This window comes from Pyrus communis, chromosome 11 (genome assembly GCF_963583255.1).
Source record: "Pyrus communis chromosome 11, drPyrComm1.1, whole genome shotgun sequence".
NCBI lineage: Eukaryota > Viridiplantae > Streptophyta > Magnoliopsida > Rosales > Rosaceae > Pyrus > Pyrus communis.
The window spans coordinates 25,325,525-25,340,098 of NC_084813.1; the positions used below are offsets into that span (position 1 = coordinate 25,325,525).

At 39.2% G+C, this 14,574-nt stretch overlaps 2 protein-coding genes and 1 pseudogene across 2 annotated transcripts; 2 read left to right on the forward strand and 1 right to left on the reverse strand.

Moving 5' to 3' along the window:
- The first annotated feature begins 273 nt into the window (after positions 1-273).
- LOC137708157 (protein MICRORCHIDIA 6-like) lies at positions 274-7,569 on the forward strand. Its single transcript, XM_068447165.1, has 21 exons — positions 274-455; positions 1,188-1,395; positions 2,331-2,405; positions 2,496-2,530; positions 2,928-3,006; positions 3,109-3,198; positions 3,287-3,362; positions 3,520-3,598; positions 3,853-3,987; positions 4,212-4,310; positions 4,396-4,482; positions 4,563-4,739; positions 5,275-5,367; positions 5,746-5,800; positions 5,906-6,017; positions 6,231-6,469; positions 6,563-6,666; positions 6,753-6,832; positions 7,058-7,100; positions 7,184-7,213; positions 7,320-7,569. The coding sequence occupies exons 2-21, from the start codon at positions 1,194-1,196 to the stop codon at positions 7,383-7,385; spliced, it is 1,956 nt and encodes a 651-aa protein (XP_068303266.1). The 5' UTR covers positions 274-455; positions 1,188-1,193; the 3' UTR covers positions 7,386-7,569.
- A 59-nt stretch (positions 7,570-7,628) lies between these two features.
- LOC137708156 (pentatricopeptide repeat-containing protein At2g13600-like) lies at positions 7,629-9,827 on the reverse strand. The gene has a single exon (XM_068447164.1). It carries the CDS (start codon positions 9,825-9,827, stop codon positions 7,629-7,631), a length of 2,199 nt encoding a protein of 732 aa, XP_068303265.1.
- A 2,961-nt stretch (positions 9,828-12,788) lies between these two features.
- Positions 12,789-14,358, forward strand: LOC137709387 (high affinity nitrate transporter 2.7-like; annotated as a pseudogene).
- Positions 14,359-14,574: the final 216 nt, after the last annotated feature.

A 14,574-nucleotide genomic window follows, 5' to 3' on the forward strand; every position in this document is an offset into this window, starting at 1 on the left:
GCAAATACGAAATAACAAAATAGAAAGGGGTCATGTTTCTCTTGAAAAGAAAAATAAAACTTGTTTAATTACCCTATAAAAAATAAAACTTGTTTAATTACCCTATAAAAAATAAAACTTGTTTAATTAATGTATAACTTCCATCACAAGGAAAGCGAAAGGCGTCAACTTTGGCATGTACCTCTGCTTTTTCGGTACACAATACACACTTTTTCATCTCCCACTAAACCTTCATGCTTGTCAACCGGAGTTTTTCATTTGGTCTCTCTCTCTCTCTCTCTCTCTCTCTCTCTCTCTCTCTCTCTCTCTCTCTTCCTCTCACTACAGTCTTCCACTCAACCCCTCATTCCATTTGCGAACTTCCTGGTGAGCTATTGGGGGCCTTCGTTTCCTGGGTTTTAGCTGCTCAGACTTCTGGGTTTTCTTTCAAATCTTGTTTTCTTCCTTCTTTCCGGGTTGGGTTTCTTCCTTCTTCATCTTTGAGCTTTTTCTGATGTGGGTTTTCAGTTTTGAGCTTTCTTCGATGTGGGTTTTTTGTTTGTGCTATTTTTCTACATTTGTTTTTTGTTTTTTAAGCGCTAAGCTATTATTTATCATGCGTTTTTAGCAACTCCCGTTTCATCTTCTTATTCATGCGTGCTTATTTTGTGTATCTTGAGCTGGGTTTTGATTATCTTTGGTTCTGCCTCACTAGTCACTGCTATCTCTCTGTGTATCCGTTTCATGGCCTTAGATTTTAGCAATGCAGCTCACAAAATTTATCTTGCTTGATTCTCTGGATTTTGGTTTTTTTTTTTTTTTTTTTTTTTTTTTTTTTTTTTCCGTCGGTGAAGATTTTGGGGGGTTTTATTTTTTTTTGCTGGATGCTCTCTTTTCTGCATATATTACTCTCTTACTACGGTCATTGTTTGACAACCTTCAATTTCATTTAGCATCACGTTGAAAGTAGTACTCCTCTCTTTAGTTGCATTAGAATTGTTGCAGCTGCTCATCCTCTCTTGGCACCGCCGTCGCTTCTTCTTTGCACTTTTTGTGCGCTTTTGGTTTGTTTGTAGGATATATGCATACATCTCTCACACATGTTTAATCAATATGATCCTAGTGAGAATTATTTGGGTTGAGTCATTTTGTGCTAGTTTTCTTCTCTATTGGGTCCTGGATTTCACTCTATTTGTTTTGGTTTGCAGATCAGAATGAGCACTTCAGAAATCATAGATTTATGCAGTGATGATGAAATGGGCGAGTCGGGTATGGAAAACTGCAGAAGGGAGGCTGAGCCTGGCTTTGAGTCTGCACCCTCAGACTCGGTATGTCCAACACCGATTTGTAAGCAATTTTGGAAAGCGGGAGACTACGAAGTAGGGAAGGGAAAGGGGAACCAAGCTGCAAATCAGTGTAAAATATTTTACTGCTTTTATTTTATCTATTCATTTTGTTTTCTCTTCATTACTTTGTTTTGAACTTCTTGCATCACACCACCTTCTTCAATTGTGCCCCTTGCTTCAATGGCATTCCGCCAGGGCAATCATCTTTTCACATGGCAAATTTCATCGAAAGGAATCAGCAAAGAAAAGAAAAAGTCGATACAGGTCATTTGAAAAGCAAGAAAGTAGCACACTAGTAAAGGCACTCGATTAGCCGGCAAAAGCCCTCTCCTTAATGATGTTCTTAGCTTTTTAAAAAGGAATTTTGAGGTTGGATCAATAGCAATAGTAGACACGCCCAGATCCTTTGCAATATTCCGATTGCTATTATCATTGGGGGGCATTTTTGCTCACCACCATTTAGCGTGGTGTATGCTCACCACCCTATTTATCATTGTTAGATGAATTTGAATTTCGAGATTCGTGTAGTGGATAAATACAAATCTCAAAATTCAAACTTATCTAACGTTGATGAATAGGATGGTGAGCATACACCACATAAATGGTGGTGAGCAAAAATGCACTCTTATCATTGAGGTGTTTGCATTTAACCGTAATTGGGTATTTAAAGCTGTTAACTGGACTTTGAAGAGATTAAAAGTTGTAAAATTCATTGGTGTATTAAATTCCAGTTTTGACTCCTCTTGAATGGTTGATATGGAGCTGTCGAATTTTTTACTAGGAAGAGTAATTATCTGGGCTGAAAAATTAAGAACTAAAACATTTTCTGTTTGTGAAATGGGCAAGAAATGATTACAAAAGAAAAATTGAAGAACCCATATATGAAAAATATAGTTGCTTGCATGCTCCCATCAATGTTCTTGTCATGATTCCTACCTTTGTTGCAAAAAAATAAAAAAAATCTAAAATCTTCAGACCATTTTATTTACAAGTTTTGGTTTGCAGATGGAATAAACCGTATGCACATACATCCTAAGTTCCTTCACTCAAATGCCACTTCACATAAGTGGGCTTTTGGAGGTATTTTCAGTTTATATGTGTAGTTGGCTTCCCTTTTCTTGTTTCTCCATGTACCCCCTTCTTTGTGCTCTTTCTGATACTCGTTTGCAGCCATGGCAGAGTTGCTCGACAATGCAGTTGATGAGGTAATTGCCCAAATCCCCCTTACCATTATTATTCTGATTTCTCTGTTTTTGTCTTTGCAATGTTCATTAGTTCCTTTCCATCTCATGATTCTCTTCTATATTCTGGTTGTGGGAAATAGACAGAGTAAATTGATTAGGGAATCACCCTTGTGTTCGTTATTTTCTTTACACAATGTATTGATTGCTAGTATTCTTGCATTTGAATTTCAGTAGAAAGTTGGACGATGTGTCTTGTTTACCTGTATCGTACTTTGATTTCATTTGCTCTATTGCCTAAAAAAACAAAAAAATAATAATAACAAAAGGTTCTTTGAGTGTGCTTACTTATGCTACCTTTGATTTCTGTTTAACCGGGGAATACAATAATTTAGTAACAACCTTTGTCTGTGTGGATTAGATACAAAATGGAGCTACTTTTGTTAGCATAGACAAGATGTCGATCCCACGGCATGGGAATACAGCTTTGGTAATTCAAGGTAGGCCTATGAATCCTTTGTACCTTTTTTGCATTAATATATGGACCAGGACAACATCTCATATGCAATATTGGATTATGATACTTAATGGCCAACAAAAAGATGATGGTGGCGGAATGGACCCTGAAGCTTTAAGGTGCTGCATAAGTTTTGGATTTTCCGATAAGAAATCAGAGTTCACCATTGGACAATGTATGTATTGTACTTCGTTTTGTTCACTGAATCTTTTGCATGATATATTGTCTCCTTTGTTTTAATTGGGAACCCTTTTGCCTTTCAGATGGAAATGGCTTCAAGACCAGCTCTATGAGACTTGGAGCAGATGTTATTGTCTTCAGTCGCCACATGGAGTCAAGGTCTGGCCCAAGAACATATGTTTTCACTTACTCTGTTTGTAGGACATTTTCCTTGTTATTAAATAACTATTGCTGGTATAAGTGAGAAAGAGAGAGAGAGACCGGTTTACAATTCAATAAGTAAGGTTCTGTTTTGATTGGTTTATGACCTTCGCAGGAAACTGACTCAAAGTGTTGGACTCCTTTCTTATACATTTTTGACTCGAATGGGCTACAACAAGATAGTTGTACCAGTGGTGAGTTTGATTTCATATCATCCTCTTATATGTTGACAAAATCTTCTGCAAGTTCACCCAAACTAAGATTGGTGATATTCATGCCAAACTGTGGAGTCTACAATGGGTGAAATATTTTTAGTTTTTTTGTTGATTCATCCAAAGGGAAGGCATTGATCAACTTTGATAGCATTTTCAGTTTCTCTAACAGACCATTATAGGAATCCCAATAACTATTTAACTCAGAACACAGTGTGGTTCTTCCACTACTGCAGGTGGATTATGAGTTTGATTCATCAGCTGGAACATTTGGCCCCATAATTCTGCATGATGATGACCATTTTTCTTCTAATCTGACCATGCTATTGCAGTGGTCTCCTTATTCAACAGAAGAGGAGCTGCTGAAGCAAGTAAGCCTTTGAAAATAATTTGTCATTAATCTTAGCACGAGACAAAAATCTCATGACAAATACTGCTGCATTCCTATGTGTTGATTCCCTTAAAGTAGATAGTGTTCTTTATTACAGAGGTTATTTAGACCCTACATCCTTGCATGTGTATACATGGATTCATGCAGACATGATATGCACTTAAGTCTATATATACGTGTGTGATTTATTAACCCAATTGTCAGTTTGATGATATAGGGGATCATGGAACAAAAATTGTCGTTTACAATCTTTGGCTAAATGATGATGGGGATATGGAACTAGATTTTAATTCTGATCCTGAGGTTATGTTCATCCCTTTTCTTCATTTCATTTACTTTGAATCAAATTGGACGCATTGCTACTGTAGTCTTGTTCTTGTTCTTGCAGGATATTTGTATTAATGGCTACAAAGAACTTGGCAATTTGAAACGTCATGTTCAGCATGTTGCTAACCTGTATCGGCACTCTCTCCGTGTAAGTATGGTGTTCACATTTTGAAGTTGACCACACAAAGTTTGTCTTTATTAATGATGGCCTGGTTTCATGCTCCATAGGCATATGCATCAGTCCTGTATAGGCAGCTACCACAGAACTTTCGGATAATTTTGCGTGGACAAGATGTTGAGCGCCGTAATGTTGCCTTGTATCTCAATTTTGTTGAGTTAATCAAATATAGGCCGAAAACTGAAGGAACTATCAAGTATAGGCCGACAACTGATGGAAATCTGGAGGTTTGTGCCGTCTACAATACCTCCACACCTCCATGCTAATTTTTAGCTGCTACTAATTGCACCCTGTAATTTACCAGACACATCTGAACTTATGCATCACGTCAGTTTCATTTTTCCGTTAGTTAAAGCGGTTGACTTGATACTTACCAATAGAGCAAATTATACAGATTACATCTTTTCTTCTTACTACTACAGACAACATGACCGTACATAATTCTGTAACATCATGAGGAAGTTGGTTCACTTTTCTTCTTAATAAAACATGTCTGAAGAGTAGTCGTGGACTCGAGTCTTCTAGTCTATGTGCGTAATGTGTATCCAACAGCTTCATGGTTCACAATTTTCTTAGGGTTTTAAACATTATACTGGTAGCTTATGGTTTGAGAGTTATAACTCAAAAAGTGGATCTGTATTAATAAAAATCTTTTGTGATCAGCAACTCTGTCTCAATCCTTTTCATCCCCACATGCGCTTGTGAGCATGCATTTTTTTGGTATCCAGTGGCTTTACCATGCGTAATTTCTTAAATTTTCAGCTTGAATATATTACCGCAATAGGTTTTTGGAAGGAAGCTGCACGTGCTAATATTCATGGTTTCAATATCTACCATCGGAATCGTCTGATACTGGTACTTTTTGCTCTCTTAAATTGTTCGTTACGCATGTTTTGGTAATAAGACTCACCAACCTATCTCTGATATTTTACATAGTGAAAAAAGTGTTGCTGATTTATAGTCAGTGAACTGCATTAACTATTTCTGCTACATGTGCTTTGTAACCTCCTTAGAACCCTCAATGTTCCGTGTAAGCCTTCAGTACGTAGTATAGAGTTCTCAACTATGTTTATGAAATGCCGTGGGATGGATTGCTGTTTGCAAATTTCAGGGAAGGAATGATACTATTATTAGATATGGCATTTGTATAAATTTGAGTATTGCACTCCAGGATTTATAACGACGGGGGATGTGTGCATGTAATCTTGTTCCTCATTCATTAATATTTTGCAGCCATTTTGGCGTGTACTTAAACAAATGACAGGCAGTACCGGGAGAGGAGTTGTCGGTGAGAACTCCTGACTGCACTTATCTCGTTCTCAAGATTTTGTTTAAAGGTATATCTAGTTCAAATCGTTGTATGTGTTTGTTGATTTATGTGATAATATTGTAGGTGTCCTGGAACCAAATTTTATTCAGCCTACTCACAATAAGCAAGATTTTGAAAAAACTTCCCTCTTCCACAAGCTTGAAGATCGTTTAAAGCAAATGACGGTGGAGTACTGGTGTGACATTAATCGGATTTTTCTTAGTTCTGTAAATATTGTCTGGCTCAAGTTTGTATTACTTCAACTTTTAAAGAGGAAAAATTTGGTTCATAGAGCAGTTTATGAGCCTATAAATTAACTTTGCGAACTGTCATATATGAACTCCGGTGTCTATACAATGACAAAGAATTGTAATTTCCTGTTTGATGCATTTTCTGTTTACCTTGGCAGGAAGAAATATTCCAAAGTCGCCGGTTATCAGACTGTGAAAAAAGTTCGTTCTAAGAGACTGCGTCGTCCAAAATCACCTTCTTCAAGAACTAGAAATTCTTTGCACCTAGCTTTGTTACTGAATCACGGTTCTCATGAAGCATCTACTGGTGCAGCGGGATCCTTAGAAGATCCCCAAGTCGCCGTATCAGATGCTTCATCCAGTGGACTGCAAATAACAGCAGATATCTCCTCAGAAGGTGAAACTATGCAGTCAATAATTTTTGAACGATCGGAAATTGCATTAATTTCATACTTTTCTTGTCTACTAAATCCGTTTCCTGTGTTAGCAGGAAACGTCAAAAAGAGGAAGGATCTTGATACGCCATTGGAACCACAACTTGCGAAAAGGCACATGGGACATGACGGAACTGATGTCCAGTACATTACTCAACAGGTTTGCTGAACCAAAAACTCAGAATCAAACTTATTACTGTAAGTAGCATATACTTAGTACCGGTCCTCGATGTATTTTGTTGGCAGTCTGAGAATAGCATCGAGAACACGAAGCAAATTTCACAGAAGATAATTTTGATTCGAGAAAACAGAAGGCTTCGGTCAGAGTAAGTAAAAGGCAAATACGGTAGTTCATCATATACGTAAACATTTCTAAGGATGGATTTAGGTGAGCTACTGGTGACTTTGGTTGCTGCATTTGTAACTTTAATCTGTAAACCACTTATGTTATTCCGACCTGGCTTCGCGGAAGACCAATTGTCTTGTCGAAGAACAATTCTGATATCTGTACATTATAATTTGCGATTTCTCAGTTCTTTTGTCACTTGCAGGATGCTCGCGGCGGAAAAACGGATTGAAGAACTTAACTTGAAGGTAGTTCAAGTTATGTTGCGTTTAGTAATTTGGTTTTTCATGTTATTAGTCTCTTAATTTACATGACATTGCAATTTGTGCAGATGCAACAACGTATGCGTGAACTCAAGGATGTACGTACTGCTCTCTCTCTCTCTCTCTCTCTCTCTAGATTTTTACCCGATTTGGGAGTTCATATATTTATGGTCGTTGATCGAGATGAAGTTATAATTGTTGCAGGAGCAGCGACGCGGAGGTGAACTGGAGAATGAACTGACTCAGTTTTTGATTCAATCATACGCATAGAGCAACATTTGTGCCAGACCGAGGCGAAGGAGGAGGAGGACGGTGAAACACTTGTTTCTGTAGAGGTGACTGGAATTTACATAAACCCTAACCATACACACAAAGAATGCGGCAGTTTCTGTTCTTTTAGATTTGTATATTGCAGTAGAATCTCACCCCTAATGAAAGATATTTCTGGCTTGAATTAATCAGCGTTCAGTAGACGCTAGCGCACTTATGGTATTTGGTAGATTCTCTTCTTCTTCACTCCTCGATAGCCAGCATTTCGACTCGTAGAAGTTGTAACAGATCGTAAATTGCCGCTAACTGACAGTATGATGCTTCTGCTGAATAAAAACAGTGGACTTCATTTCTCACCTCAACCCAACTGCATCCACCGCTCTTCTTCAATCCTCTATCCCTCATTAATCTCCTAATGTCCACAACATCGGTCCATTTTCCGGCCAAAGCGTAGATATTCGACAACATTATGCAGCCTGAAGAGTTCTTTTCTGCTAATTCTGAAAGCTTTTTGGCTGTTCGTTCCGCTATCTCCTCGTTTTTATATCTATTACACCCACTCAATAGAGCAGCCCAAGCATTCCTCTCGGGTTGAAATGGCATGGATTTCGGAAGCTCTTCGGCTTCAACAAGTCGTCCTGAACGGGACAGCATATCCACCACGCAGGTGTAGTGTCTTTCCTTTGGCTTTGTACCGTAAACAGCCTCCATCGAATTAAAGTACTGCAATCCTTCGTCGACTAAGCCGGTGTGAGAACAAGCGAAAAGAACAGATAAAAGCATGAGCTCGTTAGGAGCAACAATTGAAGTTCTTTTCATTTCCTCAAACAAAAACAGAGATTCTGCAGCAAAACCATTTTCTGCTAACCCCTGAATCATCACAGTCCAACTGATTTCATTCTTCTCGGGCATTCTATCGAACACACTCTTAGAACTCTCAATATCCCCAGATTTTGCATACATATCAGCTAGGGCCGTAGCTACAAAAACATCATATTGAACTCCATGTTTAACTGCTTTCCCATGGAGGTTCTTTCCTTTCTCCAACGAGGCTATGCTCGCACAACCAGAGAGCACACTTGAGAAGGTGGATATGTTTGGAGTTTCACCACACAAAAGCATCTCATTAAACACTTCAAATACCTTGTCAAATTGTTTGTTCTCTAAGTAACCTCCTACCATAATATTCCACGATATATTGTTTGGTGTGGGTATGCTATAGAACAACACCTTAGCCTCTTCCATTTGTCCATTCAGACAATACCCGGCAACCATAGAATTCCATGAGACCACATTCTTCTCTGGAATCGAGTCAAATGCTGTACGTCCATCCTTAGTTTCTCCACACTTGCAGTACAAGTCGATAAGAGAGCTACTGATAAAGACATCTTTCTCGAATCCAATTTTCACAACGTGTGCATGGATGTTCATTCCCACTCTTAAAGCCTCGAGGGTGGCCAGCGTGCTAAGAATGCTAGCCAAACAAGACCTATTTGGGATGAATCCACTTTGAATCATCTGAAGAAACAGTTTCAAGGCTTCTTCCGGATGTCCACTTTGACTGTACCTTGCAATCATTGCACTCCAAGAAACTTCGTTTCTCTCTGGCATCTCATCAAAGATTCGACGCGCTTCTCTCAAGTCTCCTGTCCCAACATACATATCTAGGATTGCGGTCCAAGATACAACATCTCTCTTTTCCAACTGATCAAATACTCTCCTAGCCAAGGCCTTTTCGCCCATCTTCAAACATAATGTAATTAAGGAATTAGAAACCGATAAATTGTGTTCATATCCAGTCTTAACAATCAACCCTAAAACACTCATCCCCCAACCGATCTCACCAAACCCGGCACAAGCTCTAACAACAGAGGTAAATGTAACATCACCAGGCCTGACCCCAGAACCAAGCATCTTCAGGAAAAGCTTCAGTGCTTCAACATTCAACCCGTTCTGCACCAACCCGCTAATCCCAGCTGTCCAAGAAACCACATTATGAAACGGGTTTCTCTCAAAGTACCACATTGACTCGTCCACCCTTCCGCATCTCATTAACCCCGATATCAACGCAGTCCACGAAACCTCATTTCTTTCAGGCATTTCATCAAACAGGCGGCGTGCTTCGTTGAGATTTCCCCATTGAATGCTCGCATTGATCAAGCAATTATGCACCGTTGAATCAAACCCATCGAACCCCTTAACGATCTCACTAACTTCATCAGATTTTCTCGAATCCAAGTACATAATTAGAAGCCTGATGGCTATAAATCTCTCCGATGAAAGACCAATTTTGATCAGATGGCCGTGAAGGGCCATTCCGTCGGCGATGCGCCGGTTTTCGGTTAGGGTTTTGAGGAGGGAACCGCATGTTTGCAGGTAAGTTCTGAGATTTTTGCTTGCGAGAGTGCCGAAGAGGGTTTTGAATTTGATGGCATTTCTCATGCTGCGAGCGCGCGAGCCAACTTCAAATCAGCCGACTTATATAGTGAGTAGGCAAGACAGGAGAGAGAAACCTCGGACCATGGTTGACGTGTACTTGTGAAGTATCGACACGTGCCTCCAAGACACATGATTTCAAATTAGCTTGAGAAGAAATTTTTTATTTTGATGGAAATATAGATGGTACACCACGTGTTATTATATAAGTGATGAGAAATTTTATTTTTTAAATTATTAACTTTTTAACACACATATCTTACTATTTGTATAATGAAGCGCGGTGCACCACCTTGTGTACCGGTCACACTGAAAAATCTCTTTAGCTTGAGTTATTAAATAAAAAAGTTGTACGGTGATATGAGACGAATTTCGGCAAAATATACTGAAATCGAAGAAAAAGTTCGGCGCATACATATCGAATTTGTTGATAAGATTTCGGCAGTAGAACCAAGTCCCCATTACATCAACCCAATCTAAAACCAAGCAATATATTCACGTCCAAACTCTAACCATTACATAATCGATTCAAGCAATGTATCTATATCCAACCCAATTTCAAACTAACCACTACGGGAAGTTTCATTGATTGGGGACGAATTTCAAATTCGTATTTCATACGGCACGACTAAGGTTTGATTTCTGACGCTAGTGAATCACACGATATGATTAGAAAAAGGCTAAAATATTTATGTGAATCTTTCTCACTTAAAAAATATAAAATGTCGTGATGAAGTAACTAACTAGCCTTGAATTTGTTTGCATTACACACGCTCGTCCTCTCTTGCTAGCTTCGCTAATTCTACTCTATAACACGACAAAGTTAGTTGTCGATCCCTACCAAGGCTCAATGATTTAAAGGGTGTTTTAGTCTTCTTAGTTAATTTTGTCGCTGTTATATGATGTGAGGAAATTTCCATTTACTGAAAAATCTCAGATCATAATTTGGACTCAAAGGGGGTGTCGCAAGAAAGGAAATGCCAAATGGTAATCTTGCCCCGTTGTATCATTCTTCTACACATATTTTATGTCGGCAATGACCACAAGTCAATATCACTCGAATGTATCTTTTACTTTGATCAATCATGAGTAGGGGAAAACCGTGTTCATTTACCGTTTGTGAGAACAGTTATGAATTAATATCAAACGGTGAGTGATTAAATTTTTCTTAGCGTCTAGAGAACCGTTATAAATGATCAGTTATTGTTAGATTATGATTGAACAGTGAGTAACCAAGTTTTTCTTAGACCCTAGAGTTTGAGAGAACAGTTATGAATCTCAAGAAGGTCGGGGTTCCATCATAAAACCAATTGGCAATATAGGGAGTGGTCAAATTACTTATGAGCACATGCAAGGTCTCACATTTTCCTAATGTGAGAGTGATACTCTCAACACACTCCTCACGTGCATGTAACGAATTTTCCAGCCTAGCAAGTGTGACTATTAAACTTCACACGCGAGACAAGTTGCTATGATACAATGAAGCATGGAGTTCCATCATAAAACCAATTGGTAATATGAGGAGTAGCTCAATTACTTCTAAGCACATGCAAGATCCATCTTTTCTCGATGTGGAACGATACTCTCAACAAAATCAATCATCTTACTTTCACTTAAAATATGATTTTTTTATGCAAAGAATTTTATGATTAAGAATCCTCAATTTACATCTTTTTCATCTTTTACACAATCAACATGAGAGAAATCGAACTTAAAATCTTGATTACACAGATAAACGCTCCTTGCGAAAATTACAATGTCGTTGTGTCTTGTTTCTTTTTATGAAAAAACAATAAATCATAAATTGAAAGTGAAAGTGAAATTAAGAAAACATGAGCAGCTGCAACCTTCCCGGAAGAAAAACAAGACCACAAGCATGCCTTTACAAAAATTCCAATTTGTATATAGAACCGTCCTGATTAGAAATCAAGGTCGAGACTGAACAAAGTCAAAATTCTGTCACCAATTGAGAGGATAAAACGCGCTATTCAATACATGTTTGTCTCACAGTAATCAATTCATCTTGGTTGTAAGCTTAAAACTGTTGTCTCGAAAAAATTCTTGTGTGTCCGATAGTCGGATTATGTAAAAGTCTGATCCACTCACAAAGGAATGAAAACTTTGCGTTGGGCTTTGTACTTATTTTCTTCCTTGAGAAAAGCTAAGGAGATTTTCTTAAAAGTGAAACTTTTCATGAAGTTTCTGTTGTCTCGTATTTTTTGCACAAGGTTTTATAATATTTGTACGAAAATTAACGTTAAACTGTAAAATGTCAGAGAATTCACAAAAAATCCAAATTCAAGTGTCTCCGTAGCATTTCTCTTCTTCCTTTGCATTGTGTTTTGTACTTCATTAAAATTAAGTGGTACCTAAACATAAATAATTTGTTTCTTTGTGTTTGATTTAATTGTCGGACGCAAGATTTTCTCCTCCTCGTAAATTTGAAAGAAGAGCTTTTAACAAGACACACTGATCTTTATACGATGGTTGGACAAACGTAATGATTATTGTTGTTGGAAATCAGTGGCCCCTTCTTATCTTGTCCTTGTCCTCATAATTCCAAGAGAACGAATTGAACACTATGAAAGCAAAAGGTGGAACTAGTGAAAGCACATTCATTTGCAAATTCATACTTGAGAGATTGAAACAAGAAAAACTTATATAGAACGAGTTATTGTTATGGTGGTGTTCGATTTAATAATGTAATGGTACGTATAATTGTCCTTCTACATGTCATTGCATTATTAAGCTAGAACGTCATGAGATGATAAACTCGTTACATGTCAAAGTTGCTCTCGATATGAAAACGCATGTAACTTTGACTAAGAACTAATATATAAAATGGTGTTATTCACACTTACTTTTACCACACAGTCTTGTTAATCTTTTACGATTGATCTTCTTTAATTTATTTGTTCAAACAACCAAAAATTGAGAAGAGTGTGAAAGAAAAATAGGTGTGTGGATAGCGTAATATATAATTGTGATGAGTACAAGCAAAAGACACAACATCTTAAAGCACCAAAAAAATATCAGACAGGTTTGCGTGCAATGCTTCTCGTTCTTTTTCTTTCTTTACCTTAATAATTAACAACCGCTGCCGCCACCGCAATGGAAGCTGAAGATGCTGACGAAGAACAAGTACTAAAAGATCATCGTAGTATGTTTGCATTACCAGTAGATGCTGATCAAAAGGCCACAGAGTTGAGGTTATTTTCAATAGCGCCACCCTACATGCTGGCCTTCCACCTTGCATGGCTCTCCCTCTTCTCCAACTTCTTCTCCACCTTCACCATCCCTCCCCTCCTCGCCGTCATCCGCGACAACCTCAACCTCACCGACACCGACACCGGTCACACAGGCACCGCTGCCTTCCTCGGCTCTATCTTCTCCCGCATTGCCATGGGCCCTATATGCGACCTCCTCGGTCCCCGTATCGTCATCGCCACCCTCTCCCTCCTCACCGCCCCCGTCATCCTCTCCACATCCCTCGTCTCCTCCCCTAACTCCTTCATCGCCATCCGCTTCATCGCCGACTTCTCCCTCGCCAACTTCGTCGCCAACCCGTTCTGGATGAGCTGCATGTTCTCGGGATGCGTAGTCGGCCTTGCCAACGGCTTCTCCGCTGGCAGGGCCAACATGGGCTCTGGCGTCACCCAGCTGATCATGCCACTCATTTATTCTCTCATCATGTCATTCAACGTGCCGTCCTTCGCAGCTTGGAGGCTGGCATTTATCGTGCCAGCAGTTTTTCAAGTTGTGACGGCCATATTGGTCCTGACGTTTGGCCAGGACCTACCTTCTGGAAGCTACAAACGCTCTCAAAAGGTCGACAATAAGTCCAAAGAGAGCTTGTTAAGTGTTATTTCTAGCGGGATCAAGAATTATAGAGCATGGATTTTGGCGTTGACTTATGCTTTCAGTTTTGGAGTGGAGTGTTGACGACTGATACTATCGTAGCTCAATATTTCTACGACAGATTTAACGTGAATCTTGAGGTGGCGGGGATCATAGCGGCCAGCTTCGGAATGGCGAATTTATTTTCGAGGCTGAGCGGCGGGTTGGTTTCCGATACGCTGGCGAGGAGGTTTGGGATGAGGGGGAGGTTGTGGTGGTTGTGGGTGGTGCAGACGGTGGCGGGGTTGTTGTGTTTGTTACTCGGGCGGTTTTCGGTTAGGGTTTTGAGGAAGGAGCCGCATGTTTGCAGGTAAGTTCTGAGATTTTTGCTTGCGAGAGTGCCGAAGAGGGTTTTGAAGTTGATGGCACTTACTCATCCTGCGAGCGGGCGAGCCAACTTCAAATCAGCAGACTTATATAGTGAGTAGGCAAGACAGGAGAGAGAAACCTCGGACCATGGTTGACGTGTACTTGTGAAGTTTCGACAAGTGTCTCCATGACACGTGGTTTCGAATTAGCTTGAGTTATTAAGAACCTTGATCCTTTCCGGATCCCAAAAAACTGAGTCTAATGATCAAATGATTCGGGCCGTTGAAATTTGATCCAACAGTTTCAATTATTATAACTTTTAGGAGCACCCCTGTTTGTAGCCGTTGAATCAAATTTCAACGGCATGGATCATTTGATCTTTAAGCTCAGTTTTTTGGGATCCAAAGAGGATCTGGGTTCAGTTATTAAATAGAAAAGTTGTACGGTGATACGAGCTGAACCCTTTGACGAATTTCGGCAAAATATACCAAAATGGAGGAACAATTTCGGCGCATGCATATCGAATTTATCTGGAGGACGTCAGCAG